This window comes from Pleurodeles waltl, chromosome 4_2 (genome assembly GCF_031143425.1).
Source record: "Pleurodeles waltl isolate 20211129_DDA chromosome 4_2, aPleWal1.hap1.20221129, whole genome shotgun sequence".
In the NCBI taxonomy this organism is placed as follows: Eukaryota; Metazoa; Chordata; class Amphibia; order Caudata; family Salamandridae; genus Pleurodeles; species Pleurodeles waltl.
Window position 1 is genome coordinate 611576953 of NC_090443.1, and position 26562 is coordinate 611603514.

At 40.3% G+C, this 26562-nt stretch overlaps 1 protein-coding gene across 2 annotated transcripts in view; it reads left to right on the forward strand.

Moving 5' to 3' along the window:
* LOC138293144 (uncharacterized oxidoreductase ZK1290.5-like) overlaps positions 1 to 26562 on the forward strand; it is a 546598-nt gene that overhangs the window by 183862 nt on the left and 336174 nt on the right. For both annotated transcript variants that reach the window (XM_069232183.1, XM_069232184.1), the window contains exon 2: positions 24669 to 24917. In XM_069232183.1, the coding sequence (XP_069088284.1) occupies positions 24669 to 24917 (249 nt within the window). The remainder of the gene's footprint in view (positions 1 to 24668; positions 24918 to 26562) is intronic.

The window sequence follows — 26562 nt, forward strand, 5'->3', positions numbered from 1 at the left end:
GCACCGGTGGTTGGGGTCTTTGCTCAGCTGTACTCAATAAACTTGTTCCTCTGACTATTGGACTGCTGCCTTGTGGTATTTTAATTACCTTTGCTACTACTGAGGGTTTTCAGCATATAGAGTTATTTCCAAATTCTGTCTGTACTCAAATAAGGAAGCATTGGTGCTCACTTTGGCCTCCTTATACTTTGAGTTTACATGTGCTGTGCAAACAGGTTATATTAGCTCTCTCCCTAAGATTCATACAATATGATCTTCAGGCAGCAAGCACCAAATTACAGAGAACTGTCACTGTGGGCCAATTTCTTGTTTAAACATAGTGAAATCTTAAGCATAAAATTTACTTTTAGGGCTAACATGTTCTCAGAGATATAGTTCATAATCTTTTATCGACAAAGTCTGGATCTTATGCAGTGCTGCACGCAAGTAAGAAATGGGGAATACATTTGAAGTACATTGTACTTGAACTTTTAAGAAACTGTAATGCCACTGCTAGTAGGATTACCACGTGCCACGGCTACCACAGGGAGTACTTCCCAGCAAGCTTGACATTGCTGGCTACATAAACTCTGATGCTATACATGTACACCTTAAAGTGTCATCCCCTACCGACATCCTAAAAATTTGATCTGTCGCCACGTGTCGGCAGTGTGTCTGAAACTACAAGCTCTTATGCATGTATAACTCAACTATATGAGCTTATGTGGCTTCTTCCTTTACCTCTAATCCTCTGCAATATGTCCAGACTTTCTCCTTTAAACCTACCTGTCCTTTAAGGACTCAATCAAGGAAAACAACAGTATGGCTCCAGCTTGCATTTTCTCACAAACCTAATCTCTTTTGGTCTTCTACAAATTTGCCGGTCACAGGCCACAGTGCTTTTCACACTGCAATGGAAGGGAACGTTAACTCTCTTCTCTGGTCTTCAAGAGTCCTCATTGAAACCAATTAAAGCTGTTCTTCCTGCAGTGGCTTGGTTAATTGACAGCCAGGGAAAGTTTTACCATATCTCACCTACCTTGAAAGAACATGATTGGCCCCTTCTCCCTGCCAAAATCCACATCAAAGTCTTTTTTCTGCTTAGTATGTTATGCCATATGAGTAAAGCAGACTACCTTATTTACAAACTCAGGACTTCTGATGGTACTTTCACTTCTAGCAGCAAAACACTGCAAAGACTGGAAGTCCAAACGACTCATAAAGAAGTTACTCATAAACAGGCTTTCTCTGACTTTGAACCAAGACTATCTGTGCACCTCAATGTTGCTTTGCAAATTAGAAAATGTCTCAAAACCTATCTCTTCACAGTCTTCCCATAAGCTTAGCAATACCCATAACTCCAAAAAAATAAACTGCTTTCCTTTACTTCCATATTGTGAATGCCACTATTTTTTCACCCAAATTGAAAAGGGTATACCTACGTGAGCAAGGTCATTCACTCTATTTTAGTGCATTTTCATGGCCAGTTAGTAGCTTCAGCTGTAAGTCTAGAAGTCAAAATGTAATATATTTCCATTGGTGTAAATAAAAAAAGTAGGGCTATTTAATTTTGGGCCATTCTTGCTGATTGAGGGCAGGGAACGGGCCTAACAGTTTTTCTCTCATCTATGTTTGTCTAACATTTATTCATCATGGCAAATAGAAGACACAAATTGTGAAAGCATTGAAAAACGTGCTCTAGACATACCTTTGTATATCTAAAGGCGTGACATAAAGATTTTAACGGATCAAACCTGGTTCGTTGACAACATCATGCATAATAAATATATGCAGGAAAAATTCTGTCATTTGAGGTTAGACCATATTTTGACCAGGTGAAACTCTTTCAATTGCTTCATTGCCTATTGCACATGTATTACACATGGGCAAATGCCTGTGCTTCAATTGCGCTAGTGTAAAGTTTATTTATAAAGTAATACATGCCCCCGAGGCTACTTCAGAGTGCTGAATAGAAAAAGAAAAGCAAGTCAAAAAGATTGTGACAAGAAGAGCGATAGTCCAACGAGGTGCATAGGATGTACCTAGATTTGATACTCCCGTCCCAGCGGGGATGTTTATAGTGTCCCCTTATGTCACCTTTTAGAATTGAGAAGGACACAAACCTGAGACTTATGTATCCCGAAAGAGCCCATGTTCAGCACTTAAGCAAATCATCTCCTTGTTCTGGGCCCCACTCAGCAAACAGGTTTCCAAGATTTACACAGCTCTTGTATTCTAGAAGTCAACAGATCAAGCCTGAGCATTGGCAGCAGGAAAACCAGCAGCAGCCAGCCAAAGTCTGTTTGAAAAACACATAATTACCTCTTCATTAAAGACAGGCATCTCTGATGTCTAAGGAAGGATGCCAAAATCAGTTTTGTTTTATGTGATCACATTGGTGCTTAGTTTGTAAAAGAATAAGTGCTGAGGCCCAGAGTTCTTCTCAGAAGATCACAACTGGTGCTATTGAATATCGGTATGCCAAAACCAAAGGTTTCACAATCTTGGTTTCACCTCTAAAACGCTTCAATCCGCCACTGTTAGAAATGGGGTCTTTGGTTGGCAGTCAGGTTACCCCCTGTCCAAGCAAGGACCCTCACTCTAGTCAGGATAAAAGAGAATCACCTTCAGCTAACCTCCGCTCACCCCCTTGGTAGCTAAGCACGAGCAGAAGGCTTAACTTCAGAGTGCTAGGTGTCAAGTATTTGTACCAACACACACAGTAACTGAATGAAAACACTACAAAATGACACAACACAGGTTTAGAAAAATAGAAAATATTTATCTATATAAAACAAAAACAAAAATACACAAGTCAAGTTATTAATTAAAAACACAGATTGTACTGCTTGATTGATTGTAAGGGCTATGGACTTGAGGACTGCACTAGGGAACCTGTGTGTCATGTACACCTCCCCCGTCTTTTGCGCCTTTTCCATCGACGGTACCCTGAAAAACCCAAACCTGTGAGAGGTGCTTTGGGGAGGGTATACTGTTGAGCGCCACACACTACTGTGCGGTCCCTTTAAGGTGGCGCGCATAGCTTTTAAGGTGGAGCGCATAGCCTTTAAGGCTACGTGCTGCACCATGACGATTGCTCATCGTCAGTTTCCCCCTCCTTTTGACTCACTTGTGCTTGACTCGGCGTTCTCCGTGTCGTGTCCTCGGAGCACCCAGGGTTCTTATTTGGCGGTTATCCTCTCGTTCGTGACTCCAGTTCCCTGCTTCAATTACTTGCGTTCTGTGGATAACCTGCCAAACACAAAAACAACATCATGTAAGCAGTAATCTACAAACTGGGTAACATCTACGAATTGCTAATAGGCAAGAAAAAGGAATTGCTTATCTCATGAAACTCTGTGGCAAAGATTGGTGACGTTAACCATTTCTTTGTGAACACTTCATCTAAAAAGAATGATAATACATTAATTATTATATTCAGTGTTTGTGCACATTTATACAAAGACTCTCATTGAGGAGATGAAAAGCTGATAATTCTATGAACCATTATTTGAACCTTGATATTGTAGAGAAATGGGGTTGCTTATTTTCATACAGTCATGCATTTAGGGAGGTGTTAATACCAAATATGGGTTATGTAAGATTGAAAGAAGTGTGTTGTGCATTCTAAATTCTAAAGGATATTATTTGTGTCTAGAAACCAAAAGGCATTTTCATCGCCTGGTGGAAGTCTGGTTGGGCCCTGGTCAAGATTTGCTCCTCCGTCCCGCTGGGTTAGGCATGACTATGTTTAGTGGTCCGCTTGCTTCATAGGGAAGTGAGGAACAATGTCGTGTCCATTTCACTCCTGTGGAAAGGTAGAAACCTGACACACTGGCCCGGTGTTCATGTATGTGTGCTGTTCAGGTTTCTGATCTAGTCATAAAATAGTATAGAGCAAAATGACAGGAGCAAGCTGTTCTGAACAGGCTAAGACTGGCACTTTTACACTTTTCAGAATGTGGTGTTAGTTTTCGTTCACCACCCTGGGAGTATTTGTTAATCATAAAATCCACTAAGAACCTCTTTCTGGACGCAGGGCCAGGTTGATGACATTGGAAGTTAATAACTACATGTACCGTGGGAGTATGTGCAGGTAAGATACACAATATTTGCTGATTGTATTGGGATTTCCTATAGCACTTTTTTACCCCTTGCAAAGTCCCAAAGCACCTTCTTTGTGGATGAGTAAATACCTACTCCATTTGTTGTACAAGGTCAAAAGAGTGTTAATTGCAGTTCTGTTTGGTAAAGGCATTTGTTGGTGTTATGCATGAGGGTTGGAAGTGTGCTTTTATTGTGCTATAGCAGGCATGTTGCAGTGCTTGTTATGTGAGGAACGTACATAAGGATTTGGAAAGATAACATTGCAGCTTTCTTATACAGATCAGTAGTTCTTCTGGGTTCTGTCCAGTTGGCATTATGTTTAAGGATGTTTCAGCTTAATCAAAAGCAAAGCTATACTGGTTCTGCGTTTCCTCCTTTGGCAGTAGTGTCAGTTTTTATTGCAGAAAGATGAGTCTTCTTTCATGGATTGGCTGGTGGGTGATGCAGATAGCTTCAAATTATCTTCTTTTATCCATGGCGAGCTAGCACTGGGCCTAAAAGACAAGGGTGATATTATTACAACTACTCACGTTTAGTAACCATCTTGCTGCATTGTTCTTGATCTATTATAATTTGCTAATTAGATGTCTTACTAGTTAAATATAAAGCCCATTAGAATAAGTGTAGGTGGAACAGGAATAGAGTTTAGAGACCAGAACCCTTTGCAAGAATCCCAGGTGGAAGAAGATTCTGCATATTATTCCCAAGGAAGAAATGAAGTTGTTTACTTGGGTAAAAGTGCATGGCATACTCCTATTTTATTAGGCCAAATGGCAACCGTTATATTTTTTAGTGCACTCTACAAAAAAGAATATCTGAATTTAAGTTGAAGCATTGACCATCAGGTGTTTCTATTGCACCCACAAAGCTATTGCCCACAAGCCCTGATTAAGTTTTAGGTGTCTATCTCTGATGTGATTCCGGCTTTTTGATTATCTGGTTGTTATCTGTGCAGTTGTAGAAAGTAGTTCTGAAATTGACAATGATATCTGGGAATGGCAATCCTTAACCTGGTGGTTAAATTGTGGCCCTTAGAATGAATATAGCATGAAGATGTGGATCCTGTGCAGCACTGCTGCCTTTGACTAGGTTTGTACTATTGAAGTACCATATACCTACATACTTGCGTCCTTTTGGCCAGGTAGGTCTTAATACAAAGTAAGTGCTGTTCTTTAGACTCCATTGTTAGCCTTTGGAGCATTAGTTGATTGCCAATATTGGTGAATGCTGATGACAAGCTGGAGGTGGGCCGCTGCTGTTGAAGTGCAACATGTTCATTAGGTCATCTTTGATTGCAATTAGCACTGATTGGCCCTTTTTCCTAGGAAGAAAACAGATGGTTTGTCAGTGAGGATGAGGTCTGGTTCGAAGAAATCAGCAATCTGTATGAGAGATGCACTTTCAATAAGCTTTTCCAGAGATGGTCCATTTGCTATTGGTCTGTAGTTTTCAGAGTCAGATTGATTATGTTCAACTTCATAACTAATGACTTGATGAAGGGAGTCTTTTATGTGCTGAAATGTAAGTGGTTGTCAGTGAGGTTCACTTGTTGAAATACAAAAAAGAGACCTGTGTCACTGGGACAATTCATACATACAAAGTTCTGGTCTGGACTGCTCAACTATGACACTCAATTTGGCATAGTTAACTGTTTGCATATAATCATTCGAAAATTCCAAAATAACACTAGCTCCTCCTGATAATGTTGTGTGCTTATTAGACTATTTCAGATTTCAACCTTTATCTTAAGTGATTACTTTGTCATTATATTTGCTTTTGTTTTCTTTGATATGGAACTGTATATCTATCACAATGTTATTTGAAAAGGTCTCAAATGATCTCCGTTTTTTTGCTGGCACCCTGGTCACATTAACAGGCACTCTTGCCATCACTAAGCTTATTTTGGGGGTCAATTCATGATTGCCATTGCTGAGTAATTTCCACCTTGATTCTAAACATGCACATTCTTTGCAGTGTGTCTACAAACTAGACACAAAGGTTGACGCAGTGCTGGATTTATCATGATGTACTGTAGGTTATTTTACAGGTTTTGCCAGGTGGTGTAACCGCTGTAGAAAATAGTAAAGCACAGTGACAACTCTCCCGCACACTTATAAATCCCCAATTTCAGAAGGTGCATATGGTTTCAGAATATTTATTTGTACAAAGACTGCACATGTCCAGAGATTGAAAGTTAACAATTCGTAGGTTACTGTAAGAATAGGTCTGTTAAAACAAGTGATATTGATCTGTGTTCCATGTGAAAAGTCATACATGTATATACACAACGTGCTACAAATATTTTGCAAAAGAGCTACGAGAAAATCACTTCTCTGTCTGTAAACGTAAGGCTCCCGAAGGGGATGAAATAACATTGCACTAGTCATTTACCACTGAAGAGATCAAATAAAATAGGGTAAGCAAAACTCTTAAATTTGCCAACTAGGTTGATGAGCATCTCGTTTCTTCCTCTTTTTTTCTTTTCTGCTCTCTCTGATGTGTGAAGACGCAACCATCTTGTTGAATCCGAACATTCTTAATATTTAAGCTTGCACCATCCTAAATCTCTGGTGATTTAATTTTCACTCGTACAAAACTCCTTAGTCCCTATGGCAGTAATCCTATGGTCTGTTTATGCGCCAATTGTTGCTTCAGTTCATTCTGAATCATCTGGTAGAATTGTACAATGCTAGTGTATTTATGGAAAAGATTTAAAACTCCAACAAATGTATAATTCTAATGAGGTTTATTAAATAATATTCCTTTAAATATTTTAATATATAGAATTCAATAAAAACATCAATGTAGGTCAATGGATTGCCACTTTCTCATTAATAGGATAAAACCATTGGCAATACCAAAAGCAAGAATGACTGACAGAGTACATGTAAGATGACTTATTAGGTGCCTAGGCTTGCAATGTCTACAAAGGAACTTTCAGTTATGAGCCAGACCACTCGTATAGTATATCATCCACTCACTAACTCATTCTTACATTCAACTACTTATCCATTCACAGTAAAATAGACACAAAAACCCAGTACACATTTGGCTGATAATTTAAAATTATAAAAGTCGAACAAGAAAACATGGCATCACTTAAAAATGCATGCTAAACAAAACTCCATTAAATATAACAGCAGGCATCCATCTTGCTATGCTATTGTACATAGTGTATCGTCAGTTTAAACTGCCATGTTTAGAAGCATTATGTTCATCTTAGAGTGATGAATACAATGATACTCTGTGCACAAAGCCATTCCAAGATGGTCAACATCATACTGATGGGCATCATCAAATGTTAAAGTGTATAAGGTATTACTGTTGTACTGATCCAAGCTGGCTAATATCATTCTTCTAAACATGAAAGTCATCTTGAAATGATAAAACAATGTTAGATTATGGACATTACCACTCCAATATGACTATACAGTTTAGAAGCAGTAGCCACGTTGAAGGAGTAGATATAAATAAATAAAAGGAGCTCTATGAAAAGAAAAATTAAAACTAAGGGACTGGCTACTAGCCCAGACAGTATAGCACACTCATTTTCAGGCAGATGTGCACATGTGATCAGGCAGAATACCATTACTAAAAAGGTAATAGAGCCAGGGGCAGAAATAGGCTAACTCATTCCCCTGTGCAGTATGCTTTTATGGGTAGAAGCAGGATGCGACTGTCTCTTGAAGAGACATAAGAGGACTGACACAAACATCCTCTATGTATGGATACATAAATACAGATGTTCGAACTTTTTGTATTACAGGGGCCTGTAGGAGAGCTATTCCCACCAGGCATCCTAGTAGGGTTTAGCAAGGATTATCACTGCACAGATATTCTACCTCCAGGGTATGTCAAAGGAAGTAACTGACATCAAAAGCCTTGTATAGTAAAGTAACCTGTGAGATTCCATGTAACAAAATGCCTGTCTACAGACAATTTAACACTCCAATGACAATCCACAGTCAAAGGCCTATTGGCTTTTACATATGTTTGTCACAATAAATATGTCAGGCCTACTGCCTATGTCTTAGCTTTTCATAGTAAGCAGATCAGTCTTCTGGTATGTAATAAAACATTCCCAAATAACTTAATCAGACCTTTATTGTTGGCTTGTGCCATTTTCAACTCACTACTACTACATCAAGCACAATCTTTCTCACAAGGCAGCCATGAGGAAAAAATAATCACTATTCAACATATAAAACTACTTCAGACAAAAGAATATACAACTCCTTTTTAAGAAGGTCTAGCAAGGATTAGGAACGCACAAATAATTTACCTCAAGAGTTTATCTGAGGGACTAACAAATCCTTGCTTACTAAATTAATCGGTGTGATTTCCATTCAGCACAATACATTGTAATAACAATACAACTTTGAACAACTGTTGGCTTTATAAATGCATTTCATAGCACGTAAATTAGGCCTACTTCTTTTATTGTGACATTCCATACCAATCTGATCAGACCTATGGCAACTGACATATCTTTTCCCAATGAACCAGTTAAGCCGGAGGACTTCATCACTGGTTTGTCACCATAACCAACTGAGGCATCTTTTATTGCACATAATCTGACAACCATGAGGCACACAGTTATAAAATTACAAATCTAGTCATAATTACAGTTCACAAACCAGTATACAACCCCTCTGTGAAGTATCTCACCAGAATTATCCTATTGGAAAACATCATCTCTAAGTGTTTGTGAGAGGGAGTAACAGCACCAAAACCCTTGCCAATTACGGTACTCTGTGAGATTCTATTGTGGGAGCGCTGGGGCCCTGGAGAAGAATTTCTTCTCCCCGGTTCCGGGTTGAACAACCACTAGCGCTCAGATGAGACAATTTGACCAATCTCACCTATAGAGGTCAACTGAAATCTTTAGACTTATCAAAGAGTATAGTAGTCAGAATCATTCAATCCTAAATCAACGACTTTATAACAGAAACAATACTAATCACCATGTACAATTTTAACACTAAATCAAACTCCAAAGTGAATAAAGTTTCAAAGCTTTATTACAATCCCAGGATCAATGTCACAAATATGGTGCTCAAAATTAAGTTATACCATAGGCTGACCAAAATGTCCGAAAAGATTTAGCCTACTAAACATCAATATAGTTAAACACTCTAAAAGAATATAAATTATCAGCAACAAAATATGCACATTATTATTAGAGTTCAAAGCAGGTAATGGTGACATCAGTAAATCATGAGAATACAGTTTAACATTCAATTTCAAATATCAGGTTTCAGAGCTGGACCATTCCTATCCCTTACACATGTTTGAACTTGCATGTGTGAGAACAGGCTAACACATGCCTGCAAAAGCAAAATAAAAGAAAGACAAAAATAATTTGGAAAAACATCCAACTAGGGCAACTTGCTATAAAAATACGTTGGTGTAAGTATGTAATTGAAAAGGAAACAAGAAACCACAGTTAATTATACCTCTCCTCATAGGACAGCAGACAGTAGTAGTTCATCAAGCAGGGCGGTCACCTTCTTCCGGCATCAGTTGACAGCAACATCAGGACAGTGCAGATCACAGACTGCACAAAGCACAGATCAGCAGTTCAGAATTAGTTGGCCTTATTAGTACTGAACCACGTAACAGAATAGGGCAGTTAAGAATATGAAGAGAAAACTCATCAGGGAACTTAAGAGAATAGGAGGATGACAGCAGAATTAAGCAGGGTTCCGGACAGCTTCAAGGCAGGAGAAGAACTAACTTTAAGACTTTCTCAGGACAGACTGACTTCAGTTTCAAAGTTCTTCACTAATTAATAGTATGCACAATCCATTCATTGGTCCTTCAGATGGGCACATTTTGGCCATCAATTGCAGCATCCAATCGCTGCAGATGGCACCATCTAATTTGCCACTTTTCTGAATCTTCTCAGCAAAAGTGCATTGTCATGGGATGATTTCATACGTTTCTCACAAAATATTACATTCTCTGGTTATTTGATACATGAGCTAAACCAATACTTTTCACATGAGAACTACACGTTTCCTGTCCTGTTCGACAGCTAGAACAAATACTGTCTTAATACATTGATAAACCTATTGTGCACCTTACAATTCATATATGCAAAGCAAATTATTTAATTGTAAACATTGTTTGTAACAATGTTAAAACAATTTAAACATGCATTTATTGTTTTGCACACATGTAACACATATTCATAAAATCTATTTAATTCAATATAAATTCAATGAATTAATATTCATTTAATATTTTCAATTCTTAATCTACATTTTAATAAAAAAAATATTTAATGTTAGCTCATTTTCGTATTTTCATTTGATTTAAATGCAAAACTCTCATGTTAAAAAGTGGCGTTTAATACGAATGGGGGCTAGAAGGTTCATCACAATTCAAATGTGTACATTTTACAACTCATGTTATTTTTCTATGTTAGGCCTTTAAATGTAGGTTAATTTATCACCATATGCTAATTTCTATGCCACTAATATGTTAGTAGAAGTTGATCTCTCTCAGTCCCTGCGGTGATGGCAAAATATGCTGTTACAAAATAACTATTTTCATTTACAATGAGAGAAGTCAAAACCTTTTAGTTTGATAACGCATAGATCTAGATCAATTCTCTTCATCGTCTGATAATACCTGTTTCTCATATGCTCCATTTCCATTTCTTCCCACCTCTGTTTAGTCTTTGCTCTTTGTTTTCTCCAGAAATTGTGAGCTTAGTAAAATCCAAGTGCACAAATTATGCACAGTGTCACAATCAATAAAGTTTTCAAGATCATTCTCACAAAACCATTTCCCACGTTTCTGTACAAGATAGATCCTACCTTAGCGAATCCTTTACCTATTGTTTCCCAGACATTTGTCTCTTAAGTCATTTTTCAGACTTGTCAAATTAGACAAGTATCTCCTTATCTCTTTGTGGTTATTGGGTATGTAAGTGTGGCAGTGCTGTGATTTCAAAATTCAGCAGTCTCCGCCCTCTTTTGCTAAAAGGATGTCTAACGCAAAGTGATTCTGGAGAATCTTAGACCTTGCCGCAACCATTTCTGTATCCATTGGGAGCATTGCACATGAAAAATCTGTTGACATCTTATCTACAATCATTGATAACCTCCTTATTTTAATGTCATTCAAGATCACACCCACTGATGAAATAAATGCTCCACAAATATCTCCTGTAATTTCTGAACTACTTGCTTCTCTTTGAGATCCAGTTTTAGGTCTCTCAGTCCCTTCTGTATTGTCAATGTTGTCCACCTAGTAGATCTTTGGAAAAACCACTCCCAAATACCATGTACCATACCAACCTTTCGTCAATTTGTAATAAGCATTCTTACTACAGATGTAATAAACACCAGGTACAGCGGGGTCTTGTCCATTTAACATAAAATCCCATACACTCTTGAACAGGAAGACAAGTCTGTATCACTCGTTCCTACAAATGTATTGTCAGCTTTTGATTGTGACCTATATATACACAAAGCTTTCTTACATGTTGCCAGTCTAAAGCCAAGCGTCCCTGTGTATCAGGTGTGTTGTGAACTGTTTTCTTTTTGCTAACTATACTCTTATCTATCTATTCTTTCATTGCTTTTCTTCTATGATCTACTTGATTAATGAACTTCTTTTCTACCTGTGTAAAAATACATGTTAATTATTCCGGTGTGCATATGCTGTGCCAAAAGTCAGTGTAGGTTCAAAGAATCCTCCTACTATATCTGATTCTAGCCTTTGCAATGCTGCTCCAATGCTCGTTCATGGGAACAAAAGAGAAAACTAAGTTGTAATTAGACTAGAAGTACTGAATGTACTCTTGATTGTACAGACATGTTAATAATAGACTTCAACGAATACCATAAGTTAGTGGTAAGCTATGACAAGTGATTCCTTCTTCTACTGACAAAGGAATTTGTTGACACACATAACAACCACACACATTCATTGTGTCCACATGCTCATACAGCAAACTATAATATCCGTTGAAAGATAGGTCTTTCTTTGTGTCATCTAAATGAAGCAATCCCTCATCCCCATAAAACGTATCCTGCTTGGATGTTGTCACGCTCCGTGCTGGAGTTGCTGTACTTTGCACCCTTCCTTTCATTGAAACACTCATTCCCACAATCAATAAAGTACACGCAATCATACATACTATTATCAAACCAATGCACACATATTTACATCTACTGTTTTTGCCCTATCCAAGATTCATAGCTTCTGTAGAATTGGAGGAGAAAATAAAAAATATAGCAATAAAAGCAAACAAAAATAAGAAACAAACCGATTTTGCACTATTACAGCACTTCTCGATCTTCAAAAAAGTTCTTCCAGATTCAACTAAAAGGTTCCAAAAAGTTCAATGTTCGTTTTCAATAGAACATAGTCTGATTATCACTTATTATTACTTCCTGAGTGTAATGTCTTTTGGCAAGGTTATTTCAAAGCTCAGTTCAAATGTGATTTCAAGTTCCAGAATATTCAACTGAATTCTTACGGTCAAAACAAAAGGCCATAAACTTGCTCTCCCATTAATTGTGACAAGATAGATCAATTCAGGTGAAGAGTATCTGAGTTGGCATCCTTTTGGTGTTTGTTCTCCTTACAGCACCATCTTCATCTTCACTCTGATATGACCTTTTAAATGCTTCTGTTATAGATGGGAGTTAATCAGCAACTAGTTCAAGTGCAGCTACAGGCCATTTATCTCCTTTCACAGATCTCTTTTCAGGTGCAACTGCTTTCACAACGTTTGTTGCACTGGCAGGAATCAGTTGACTTCACCTTTGCCCTCCTACACTTTTGTATGTATGCAGGCAGCTTGTACTTTAACCATGTTGCATGTTTTCTAATTCAGCTACTGGTTCCTTCCTCACAGCTTGGTCAAGTTGAACTTCTTCTTTATCAGCATTCGCTCTTGCAGGATCAGACTCTGTGTTTTCAAGAGGACACAGACCTTTGTGCATGTGGCTTGCATGTACCCAGTTCGGAAGACCAGCACACTTCAGAGCTCTTGTCGTCACCAAGATAGCTTGAAATGGTCCTTTCCGCCTTGGTTCTAAGCAAGTCTTCCTCACATGCTTCTTTACCACAACCCAGTCTCCAGTTATCAAGCTGTGACACTGTTCTTGGGCATTTGAACTGTTGCTGCTTTACCTGATGAGACCAAGAGCGAACCACACCTGCCAGACCTTTGTAATAATCCAGCCCTAAGTCATCAGTTATGTTCATAAGTGAATTTGCAGGTACTGCTGGTAGCCTCATTGCACCACCCATCAGAATCTCCTAGGGAGACAGTCCTGTCTTCCTGTCAGGGGTGCTGGGCATGCTCATCAAGACAAGTGGCAATGCATCAGGCCATTTCAACTCTGTAGAGGCACAAACCTTTGCCAATCGAGCTTTCAAGGTTCCATTCATTTACCCCACCTATCCAGATGCCTCTGGTCTGTAACTGCAGTGCAATTTATACTCGATGTTCAGCGCTGCACAGAACAACTTTATGTTCTCATTACTAAAATGAGTTCCTCGATTTGATTCCGAAGAAGTCGGGAATCCATATGTAGGTATTAGTTCCCTCAGCAGCTGCTTAGCTACAGTGAGACTTTCATTCCTATGTGTTGGATATGCCTCAACCCAATGGGAGAATACACACACAATAACCAATACATATTTCAATTCATTACAAGAAAGCATTTCAATTAAATCAAGTGGTATTACATGGACCTCCCGATCTGCCTACGTGGCTTAAAATTAACCACTGGACGTTTCCCTACATTAATTTGTTGGCATGTAACACATCTGTGACAAACCACTTCTGCGACCAATCTAAATGTCGGGTTGTACCATGTCTGTTTGAATGTGTGAATCATTGCATCTCTGCCGAGATAAACCTGACCATGATAATACTTCACCCTTGAGTTCAACAAGCAATCTGGTAACAAGACCTTCCCTTCATTTGAAATCCAGACATCCTCTTCCTCTCTTTGAGCACAACCTGCGTTTATCCAACATCTGTGTTCTTCCGCAGTTTCTTCTTCCTGCAACCTCGTAGTCTCATCCCTGGTATCAACCACTGACATCAAGAAATTTTGATTTCTCTCACTGATGTAATTTCCATTACTCCACTCTTCATAGATGGTGACACAATGGAGTGCACAATATCTGGGAATTTGATCAGCATAAGCATTGCCCAATGTTCTATCATCATTAGACTTCAGGTGGGCTACACATTTTACAACAACAATCTTCTCCTGTAACTGTAAAGCATTCAGCAAATCAAGGCTTTTCTCACCATTTCAAATGGGAGATTCAGACTAGGTCATGAAACCTCGCTGGTGCCATAACTGCCCGTAATCGTGGACAACCCCAAATTCGTTTTGACTATTTGTGAATACCGTCACTTTGACCTGCTCTGATACACAACCAATTTGGCTACTTGGGCAGAAATGACTCCTTGGGGCTTTGACCACTCCGAGAGGGTGCAAACTGCAGAGCCAGCTCTTAGAGTACCTTAACTGTTTCTAAAACAGGAGCCATCCACAAAAACAACTTGATCATTTTCCTCTAAAGGAGTATCCTGAATATCAGGTCTGGGTATGGTGCACAGTTCAGTGACATTGAGGCAGTCATGTTTAATTTCACTAACATCATTTGACTCATCAACATTTACCGACATTAACGTGGCAGGATTTAAGACTTCACACCTCTTGCCTGTTACATTTGCAGATCCAAGGATCAATAGCTCATAATGGGTAAGTAGGGACTTGGTCAAATATTGGGTCTTTGATCTGGTCAGGAGAACTTTAACTGAGTGTGGGACATAAACAATTAAAGGGTTTCCTATCACAATTCCTTCTCATTGACTGATGCTCACACCAGCACTGGCCACAGCTTTCAAATAGCCAGGAAAAGCAGCAGCAACAGGATCCACTGTGGTGCAAAGATATGCCACTGGCCTGTTTGTTCCTCCATGCAACTGTGTCAAAACAGAAACAGCACAACCATCACGTTCTTGACAAAACAGTGCAAAACCTTTCGTGTAATCTGGCATTCCCAAAGCTGGAGCTCTGTACAAATTCTCTCTCAACTCAGTGAAAGTATCCAAGCATTCTTCATTGAAGGGGACTGGCTCTGTTACTTCTTTGTGTGCCAACTTTTGCAACGGTTTGGGAATTACTGAAAAATTCGGGATCCCTTGACAACAACAGCTCACCATTCCCAAAAACATTCTATCATCTCTTTGTGTAACTGGGGGATTCAATTGCATAATTACTGCAACTCTTTCTCTGGACCTTTCTCAATTTGGTGACCCAAATACTTTACTTCTTTCTGACAATACTGTAATTTATCAGGAGAAATCTTTTGTCCGTTTTCACTCAAATGATTCAATAACACCATGTATCTTGTCTGCACTCTTCACGTATATTGGACGCAACCATCAGGTCATCAGTGTACCGTACTGAAGCAGACTGAAATGGCATGTTCAAAGGTTTTAAGTTTTTCTTCAGGATCTGATTAAAATAGATGTTGATTCCGAAAAACCCTGTTGAATACGAGACACTATGAATACACATAGTTGCAGAATTGAAATAAAAAGAGGAATTGACTATCCTCTTGCAAAGGTACTGAGAAAAATGCTACGACAAATCAATAACTGAAAACCATCCTCTGCTACCAAAAACTGTGGGAGTGCTTGGGCCCTGGAGAAGAATTCCTTCTCCCTGGTTCCGGGTTCAACAACTATCAGCGTTCAGATGAGACAACATCAACAATATCACCAATAGATGTTGACTGAAATCTTTGGACTTGGCGAAGAGTGTAGTACTCAGAATCATCCAATCATAAATCAATGACGTTATAACATAAACAGTACTAAACACCATGAACAATTTTAACACTAAATCAAACTCCAAACTGAATAAAGTTTCAAAACATTATTACAACCCCAGGAGCAATGTCACATATATGGTGCACAAAATTAAGTTATAAACGTACATAAAAAACATAGGCTGACCGAAACATCTGAAAGGATTTAGCCTATTAAACATCAATACTGTTAAACACTCTAAAAGAATAATATAGATTAGCAACAACATAATATGCACATTACTATTACAATTCAAAGCAGATGATGGCAACATCAGTAAATCATCACAATACAGTTTAACATTCAATTTCAAATTTCAGGTTTCAGAGCTGGGCCATTCCTATCACTAACGCGAAATTGAACTTGCATGTGTGGGAACGGGCTAACACGTGGGCAAAAGTAAAATAAAAGAAAGACAAAAATAATTTGGAAAAACATCTAAGTAGAGCAACTCACTATAAAAATACACTGGTGTAAGTAACTAACTGAAAAGGAAAGAAGTAACTACATTTAATTATACCTCTCCTCATGGGACAGCAGACAATAGTAGTTCATCAAGCAGGGCATTCACCTTCTTCCGGGATGAGTTGACAGCAGCATCAGGACAGTGCAGATCACGGGCTGCATATAGAAGACATCAGCAGTTCAGAATTAATTGGCCTTATTAATACTGAACAACATAACAGAATAGGGCAGTTAAGACTATGATGAGAAAACAATGCCACAAGGTTCACCATGATTCAAACGTGTACATTTTACACCTCATGTTATTTTTCTCTGTTAGGCCTTTAAATGTAGGTTAATTAATCACCATATGCTAACTTCTATGCCACTAATATAATAGTAGAATTTGATCTCTCTCACTATGTATCAAAAATATCAGCCTACTGCCTTTATAACACTGTAATGACAATCCACTGTTATGGGCCTACTGGTTTTTAACAATGCTATTCACAATATAGGCTTACTGCCTTTGTCATACATTTGCATAATAAACATACCAGAACTGGCATTTGCCATAGTTTCCCAAGGACACAATCATCCCAATATCCTTAAACAACGGTTGTCACTATAAACAAATCAGGCCCTCTTGATTCTGCATACGCTTTCCTATGCTCAGGCATGTAGCCAGGAACCTATCAATATACGCCAAATTACAATTTGCTAAACAATATGCAACCCTTTTTAAGAGGATTAACACAGATTATCAAAGTGTAAATGTTTTGAACACAGGGTTTGTCAGAGGGTGACACCATCACTAAAACCCTTGCCTTCTACTGATGTTTGTGAAAATCCATATAACAGAGTGTTTGTCTAAAGGCTTTAACAAAGGGCAATAACAACACAACCTTGAACAACTATTGTCTGTCATATATGTGTTTTAGAGTAAATAAGACATGCTTAAAACCCTTGCCTGTAATGGTAGTTTGTAACAAAATACCTTGACACAGTGCAATGACAATGTGCTCTTAAAGACCTGTTGACGTTAACATATGCTTTTCACAGTAAGTAAGTCAGACCTACTGCATTTTATCATAACTTTTCCTTATAAACAGATCAGGCCTAGAAGCTTGATCAGTGGCTTGTCACTGTGACCAACAGTCTTACTGTAATGCTGGAGTCCACTACACTGAATGGATTGTACACTATATATATATATTTTTTTAGCACTTAGATAACAAGAAATAAGTAATTTATATGTTTTATATGTCATGACGACTGTGTACCAATATACAATAACGAGAAGAGCAATGAGTGGGCAGTGAATGCGATTGAGTACTTTACAGGGGAAATAATAACCATATTATGACTCAATTCCAACTTTACCTAGACTCTATTTTACAACCTAAGTTTATAAAAAATCAGTCTAAGATGCTTATAGTTTTACTAACAGGAGCGGGCGGCTAAGGAAAGAGTTAGAAGTTTAACCGGTGGAAAATGCCCATGTGAGAATGGACTTTCATTTGAATTTCCTAAAACGTTATTAATGCTGGTGGAAATTATAGAACCTCACAGCATTCAGAAATCCCCAAAGAGTGCAAACATTGCTGTCTTTTCCAAGAAAACAAAGGACGCACAAACATCATATTTTCCAATTTGTAATTCTTAACACAACATTGATGCTTACTTTATAGCAAATAACTGTTCTACAGCAATGACTGACTCAGTATTTCTGTGGTTGACATTGATGAGGACTTGTGGTAACACATGAATCACATTGAACTTGACAACATCTATCTATCTATCTATCTATCTATCTATCTATCTATCTATCTATCTATCTATCTATCTATTTCTGCAGTGCAAAGGTCAAAGTCTGCTTTATTTCCACTGTAGGCCAGACTCCCGTGAGAAGCACACCATACTGCCTCACATATTGGATATTACAATAACTTTACACAAATTTAACTCCTTCCATCCTGGATATTCATGCCATGACAAAACATGTCATGGCAGAAGCCATATATGCAGATGTGGTGTAATATGCTATTTATTGCCATTGTTGATGGAGGGAAGGGGCATCATCACCCACTCTATGCTTCACCTCTAGTGAGTCATGGTCCCTTCTAACGGTAAAAAAACAGCATATAACACTCTATGCATCTGCACATACACTATATATTTCTTAGTCAACAATAGTGACAGTGTAGTTATGGTTATGTCAGAGTTTCCCTTAAAGAGATATTTTTTGTTTTGTTAATAGCTTTGACACATTCCAACATGTCTGCAAGAAATTTTCCCCAAATTTGTATCCAATTTGGTTATGACATGGCAAGGTTCGTGGAGATCCATTGGGGATGAGTGGTGGCAAAACATGTCTTTCCCCATTTTAAGTGGCATAGCATTCTTTGCAGTCCTCTGCAGAAATAAAGACTGAAAGGCATTATATCAAATTAGATATAGAGGTACAACTTTACTCAAGGAAATGCTTTTTTTGGTTTGGTGTCAGCTGCTCAGTACAAGTTTCAAGAAATTAGTGTTTAATATGAAGTTATATCTGGACCAGTAGTTTGTGGATGGTCAGTGAACCTGTTTTTGCAGACTATTCATGGACTAAATTTAAAAAATAAATACATATGATTTGATGAGGGATCTCTTTTTCATATCATCACTTTCCAGTGCCATAGTCAAACTAAGTGTGTAGGTTCAAAGCTTCCGAATGGTTGGCAACAGCTTAGAAACATCAATTGCAGGGAGCAGCAGGAACACCCTTTGACTCCTGGGTCAGGTGGACGTGCAGCCATCCCCTAGAAGAAAGAACATTTTGTCTCTGGGCTTGCAGGTCCCAATATGGGTATAAGGTCCAAAAACCTCAGCTTGGGTCTGTGAACCTCCAGTATGAGCTCCTGGACCCATTTCAGACCCATTCTTGGATTCACAGCCTTTGACTTAGGGTCCAATAACCAACTTGGAGCGATGGGTCCCTGTTCTATATACAGCAGAGTTTGCAGACTCGTTACTGGGTGTGTGGACCCAGTAGGATGTACAACAAACAAAAAAGCACACACCAATCTTTGTGGGCTGGTAAACCCAAATTGGGGTCTCTGAAGTCCCTCCCACCCCAAAAAAGCAGCCTTGTTTACACTTCACTTTCTCAAAGTCCTGCACAGAGAGGAAGATGGCTGGGATAAAAGAAAATCACTGAACATAGTTAATATGAAGTTATTCTTAGCTTTGGTTATAACTTCTTAAGGTATGTTTAAAAAAAACCTTAGAAATGTACTTTAAATAAAAAACGCAGATAAAATACCATTCTGCATATGAATTTAAGCCAAAAACCATTGAAATTTGCAAATTAAGGTTAGACATGCAAACCACACCTCTGCATTTACCATGATGCCTTGGGGTCACAAATGCTGGAATGGAAGACAGGGTGCTCCCCATTTTGACTGTTGTAATTAAGGCTCCCGTGAGCCTCTGAGCTGACGAGCTCGGGTGAAGCACCTGTGCGCCTTCTTGAGTGGTACTTAAACCTGTGAATACTTTCAAGGCGGCATTTCAAGCAACCCCGCCAGCTACACGTTGCTCTTCGCTGATGACGGCCAAATAGCCAGAAACACGTGTCCGAAGATACGGCACTCGCCGCACCAACTTTTGGTGAAAAACTTTCAAAACTCTTTTCAAATTCGTGCTAATGACTGCATTTACCATGATGCCTTGGGGTCACAAATGCTGGAATGGAAGACAGGGTGCTCCCCATTTTGACTGATGTAATTAAGGCTCCCGTGAGCCTCTGAGCTGACGAGCTCGGGTGAAGCACCTGTGCGCCTTCTTGAGTGGTACTTAAACCTGTGAATACTTTCAAGGCGGCATTTCAAGCAACCCCGCCAGCTACACGTTGCTCTTCGCTGATGACGGCCAAATAGCCAGAAACACGTGTCCGAAGATACGGCACTCGCCGCACCAACTTTTGGTGAAAAACTTTCAAAACTCTTTTCAAATTCGTGCTAATGACTGCATTTACCATGATGCCTTGGGGTCACAAATGCTGGAATGGAAGACAGGGTGCTCCCCATTTTGACTCCATAACAAGCTACTCTACTCGAGTCCAATCTACCCCACTCCATTGAATCTAACCCAGTCAAACCCACACCAGTCTGCTGTGCCCCACTCCACCCCCAATCTATTGCAAATCACTCAAATCAACCCCAGTGTGCTCCTATCTACCCCAGTTCACCCCACTGCACTCCAGCCTACCCCACTCCAATCAACCTCAATCCACCACACTCTAATGTACCTCAGTCCAACCCACACCACTCCAATCTACCCCAATCCACTTCAGTCTACCCCACTCCAGTCTACTACATTACACTCCTGTCTATCCCAGTCCAATTTACCCCAATCCACTCCAGAATCCAGTGCAATGTATCTGATTCCTCTCCACTCTATTCTACCCCACTCCACTCCCGTCTACCCAACTCTACCACAATCTAGCCCATGTCAGTCTCCCACAGTCAACGCAACTCCAATCTACTACACTCCATTCCAGTCTACCACACTCCACTTTAATCTACCCCACTCCACCACACTCCACTCTGTCCATATCCAGCCCACTCCACTCCATTCCAAGCAACCCCATTCCAATCTACCGCACTCCACTGAAATCTACACCACTCCACGCTAACCTTCTCCACCCCAATCCACCCCATTTCAATCTGCCCCACCCCACCCGATGTACCCTACTTCTATCTACCCCTCCCCAATCAAGCCCACCCCAATCAACCCCTATCTACTCCACTCTAACCTACTCCAGTCTACTCCAATTAAACCCACTCCACCCCAATCTATTCTACCCCATGTCACCCTAAACTACCCAACTCCAGCCTACCCATCCAATCCACCCCACTCCAATCTACCCAGCTCCAATCTACTCTACTCCAATCTACCCCCTACACTCCAATCTACCCCACTCCTATATATCTCACTCTAATTTACCCCAATCACTCCAGCCTACCCTACTTAACTCCAGTCAACCCCACAATAATGCATCCAAGCTATCCGACTCCAATCTACCCCTCCACTCTACCCCATTCCACCCTAATCTTCCTCACTTCACTGCAATCTACTCCAGTGCACTCCTAGCTACTCCTTTCCACTGCAGTCAAACCCACTCCACTCTATACCACTCCAATCTTACCCCACTGCACTCCAGTCTACCCCAATCCACTGCACCCCACTACCCCAACTTCTCTCTAATTTACCCCAATATATCTCACTCCACTCTACCCCGATCTACCTCACTCCAATCTACCCCACTCCATCGCAGTCTTACACCCCACCCAGTCGACTTCATTCTGCCCCAATCATCCCAATTCAATCTACCCCACTTCCTCACTCTAGTGTACCCCACTCCAGTGTACCTCACTCCACTCTACCCCACTCTATTCCAATCTAATCCACTCTACCCCACTCTATTCCAATCTAATCCACTCTACCCCACTCCATCCCCCTCCACCTTCCACCACTCCACCCCACTGCAATCTACCACACCCCTCCCAATCTACCCCACATCATTCCAATATACCCCGCTCCCACAATCTCTTCCACTCAACTCTACCACACTCCACTCTACCCAAATCTATCCCACTCCAATCTACCCCGCTCCACCCAAGTCTGCTTCACTTCATCAAGTCTAATTCACTCCACCCCATCCACCCCAATTCAATCTACCCCACTTCCTCTCTCCAGTGTACCACATGCCAATGTGCCTCACTCCAATCTACCCCACTCTATCCCATTGTACTACACTACACCCCTCTCTACCCCACACCACTCTAATCTACCCCATGCCCCCAATCTATCCCATTCCACTCTATCACACTCCACTCTACCCAAAATCTATCCCACTCCACTTCACTCCAATCTACACCACTCTCATCTACCACACTCAAATATAATCTACCTCTCTCCACTCCAGTCTCGCCCACTCCACCCCGTCTAATTCACTTCACCCCAATCCACCCTAATTCAATCTACCCCACTTTCTCACTCCAGTCTACCCCAATCTACCCCACCCCATCCCAATTTACCCCACACCACTCCAATCTACCCCACTCCCCCAATGTATCCCACTCCACTCTACCACACTCCATGCTGCCTAAATCTATCCCACTCCACTTCACTCCAGCCTTCCCCACTCCCATCTACCACACACCAATAAAATCCACCCCACTCCAATCTAACTCACTCCACTGCAATCCACACCTCTCTAATCTAACCCACCCCACTATGTCCCAATCTACCATACTCCAATGTACCCCACCCCAATCTACCCCACCATACTCTACTCTGCTCCAATCTACTCCACTCCAATCTATTCTACCCCATTCTACCCCACTTCACCCCACCCCACTCTAATCTCCCCCACTCCTATTGTCCCTCTGTAATCTACCCCACTGTAATCTACCCCACTACAGTCAATCTTCCCTACTCTAATCCACCCAGTCTACCCCATTCCACCATAATGTACCCCACTACACTTCACTCTTCACCAATCTATCTTACACCACTCCATTCTCACATCCACTGCATTCTCAACTCCACTCCAGTCTATCCAACTCCACGGCATTCAACTGTACCCTACTACACTTTGCCCCAATCTACCACACTCCTTCTACTCTGCCAATCTACCCCACCACACTTCACCCTATACAACCAAATGCCTCTCAGGTCTACTCCACTCCACTCCACTCCAGTCTAACCCACTTCCCCCAGATCCACCCTATTCCAATCTACTTTACCCCACTCCACACCATCTAAACTTCTCCATTCTACCCTATCCAATCCCCCCTCCACCAATCTACCCCAGTTTATTCCACTCCAATCTACTTCATTTCACTCCAGTTTACCCTACTCACACTCTAATCTTCCCCACTCATCCAAATCTACTCCACCCCATCCCAATCTACCCCACACCACTCTATTCAACTCCACTCTGACCTCTTCCACTCCAGTCTACCCCTCTCCACTCCACTCCACCACAATTTACCCCACTCTGATCTATCTCAATTCAATATACCTCATTCCACCTTAATCTACCCCACTTCACCTTAATCTATCCCACTTCACTCCAAACTGCCCCACTTCAGTCACCCCTCTTCAGTCTACTCCACTCCAATCTACCACACTCCATTCCAATTTACCCTACTCTAATCTGCCCAGCCTACCCCACTCCACCCTAATCTACCACTACACTCTTCCCCAATCTATCTCACTCAACTCCAATCTCAACCCCACTCCAATCTATCAAACTCCTCTAATCTACCCCACTCCACTCCAATCTACCACACTCCATTGTACTCCACCCCACTACACTACACTCCGTTCTACCCCACTCCACTCCAATCCACTGCAGTTTACCCCACTCCTATCTATTTCACTACAATCTATCCCACTCCACTCAAATCTACCCCACTCCACTCAAATCTACCCCATTTCAAACTATCACAATCAAATCTACTCCAATCCAACCTACCCGAATCCACTGTACTTCACTTTTTCCCAATCTACCCTACCCCACTCCAATCTACCCCAATCTACTCCCCTCCAATGTACCCCACGTCATCCAATCTACCCCACTCCACCCCAATTCAATCTTCCCCACTCCAATCTACCATGCTAATGTACCCAACTCCCCCACTCCAATCTACCACAATCCGCCCGCTGCATTCTACCCCACTCTACCTCCACTCCACTCTATGCAAACCTAGCCCACTACACTCTATCTCCAATCTACCCTATTCCACTCTACCCCAGTCTACCCCTCTCCACTCGACTCCACCCCACTCCATCTCACTAACACTTAGCCATGCTGAACAGCACCACACTGGTGTACAACATGGCTAAAACACAATTGCACAGGCGAGACCTATTGGTTTTGCCAATGCTCGGTCCTGTCTTGCAATAGGTAAATATCTGATGCAGAAAAATAAGTGCTGGTTCCCAAAATAAGTGCCCATGGCCACCACTGGCAGCCACTGGCTAAAATTAAGCACTGATTCCCTCCAGTCATACCTAGGAATGCTGAAAGTTATTTTTTTAGATTAAAGTAGTACAAATATGCATTTAGTCGGTGAGATGTTTGCATTGGCAATATTATTTTTCTGAAACATTTTATTTTCTCCTGTTTAACGGTTCATAGTGCCTCTGATAAGTATTGTAAACATAAGTGTTAAGACTGCCGCAAGGACTCATTGTTACACCTTGCTTTATTCTTTAGGAACTTCCCATCAAGGGGGCTACTCTCATGAAGCTGTTGTGTATGCTCTTCAGAAGTGCGGCATCCGCCATATTGATACAGCGAAGCGATACGGCTGTGAGTCCCACCTGAAGGAAGCCATCAGAGAAAGCGGTGTACCACGACAGGACCTATGGATAACAACAAAGCTCTGGCCTAGCGACTATGGCTACGAAAAGGCACTGCAGGCCTGTCGAGAGTCATGTGAACGGCTTGGCGTTGACTATATAGGTATATTTTAATCCCTCAAGCAATGTGCTTACTAGTCACAGTAAAATTAAGCAAATCATTGATCTCACATGAGAAGCATTTTATAGATCACAATACTCCCAGGATACTTGACTGGACTAAAGTTTGGTTGGGGTTTATTGACGCTCCTCTGATATTTTTCTATAGTTTAATGAAATGTGATGTTTTCCATAAATCAACAAACAGAAGCCTTATGTTACAACGTTCCAATTATAGATGTAGGAGTACATTGAGGGGTTTACTGTACAAACTTTGATTCTGTGTGCTGTGCCGTGTTGTATGATATTGTGTTTGATCAAAAAACTAGAAAGTTTCTGGATAGTGTTATGCTGAAAAACTATTATTTTGAGGCAATTAATTATCAACGAAATTGATCAATCCGATGTCATGTTATGGTTGAATTCAAAAGGGGGCGTTTTTGTCCTTTTTTTAATAGAAAAATCAAACATGTACTCCCAGACGGTCACATATATGCAAATGTTTGGCTTATCTAAAATTCAAACAGAATTTCTTTGAATTACAGTAGCCTGTGATAGTCGCAATTTCACAGAAGTAGTCTTGAATTGTTCTCTGCGTTTCAAGTTCCTCCCCATCAAAGTTATGCTAGCATGCATAAATGTAATAGGTGTGCATTTGTGCTTGTTTTATACCTTGTAGTAGTGCAATTGCACTTTAACATTTTTTTTATGTTTTCCACTCCAGCCATTTTAACACCTATGTTCAGTTTAGGTAATTCCATGAGCTTGGTTTAACTATGTAGAATTAAAGTAATATATTCAGATTTATTCACACGTAACATAAGGAAGGTGTAATTTTTGCATGTTAACAAACCTGCTCAAAGAATAGAGAAGTGGGCGACCCAGGACATGGCCGCCTTTCGAAGTAGATGAACACCCGCAAATGTGCAAATTTGTTTCTATTCATAAACATTCGCATGACACATTGCATCCCATGGGCAAAACCAAAAATGTGCTCTTGTCAGTTGGTTGCCTAAGTATCTATCCACGATAGTATTTAAGAGGGGAACCCCCCGGGGAGGCAGTGGAAATGTGTTCAAGCATGTTTTCCCCACATAAAAAAATATGTTTTCAAACGGCTGTCACATTAATTGAAGTGTCTATGGATGAGTACATGTAAATATATTACATTTACATATGTGAAAAGAACTTCGCAAGGGGCAACTCACAGTTTACAAATTAAATCCAGAACTGCTCCTGTGAAATTGAACAGTTGTAAGTCCTTGGAGTATTCCAGAAAACTTTTGTGATTTGCAGTCAGCACCGTACTCTAACTACAGATCCAAGCCTGCAAGAGTGAATTTATATTGTTGGGGGAAAAAAACCTGGATCCCATATTTCTGTCCTAGTCATGGTTTGAAATGTGCTGTACAAATGTGTGCAATAGCCACACTCTTGCATGTTTGAGTGTTCACCTACATTCGAAGGCATGCGTACCCAGGAGCACCTACACCTTGTCCATATTAGATGTAAAACTACACCATTTATGTGTAAGGAGCTTGCTTTATCAGCGTAGAATCTTTTGTGAATAAAACCCCGAATTTTCACTCATAAACCAAGCCATTTAATCTCCTAATATGACATATAAGGGTCTTTGCAGCCTTAAAGAA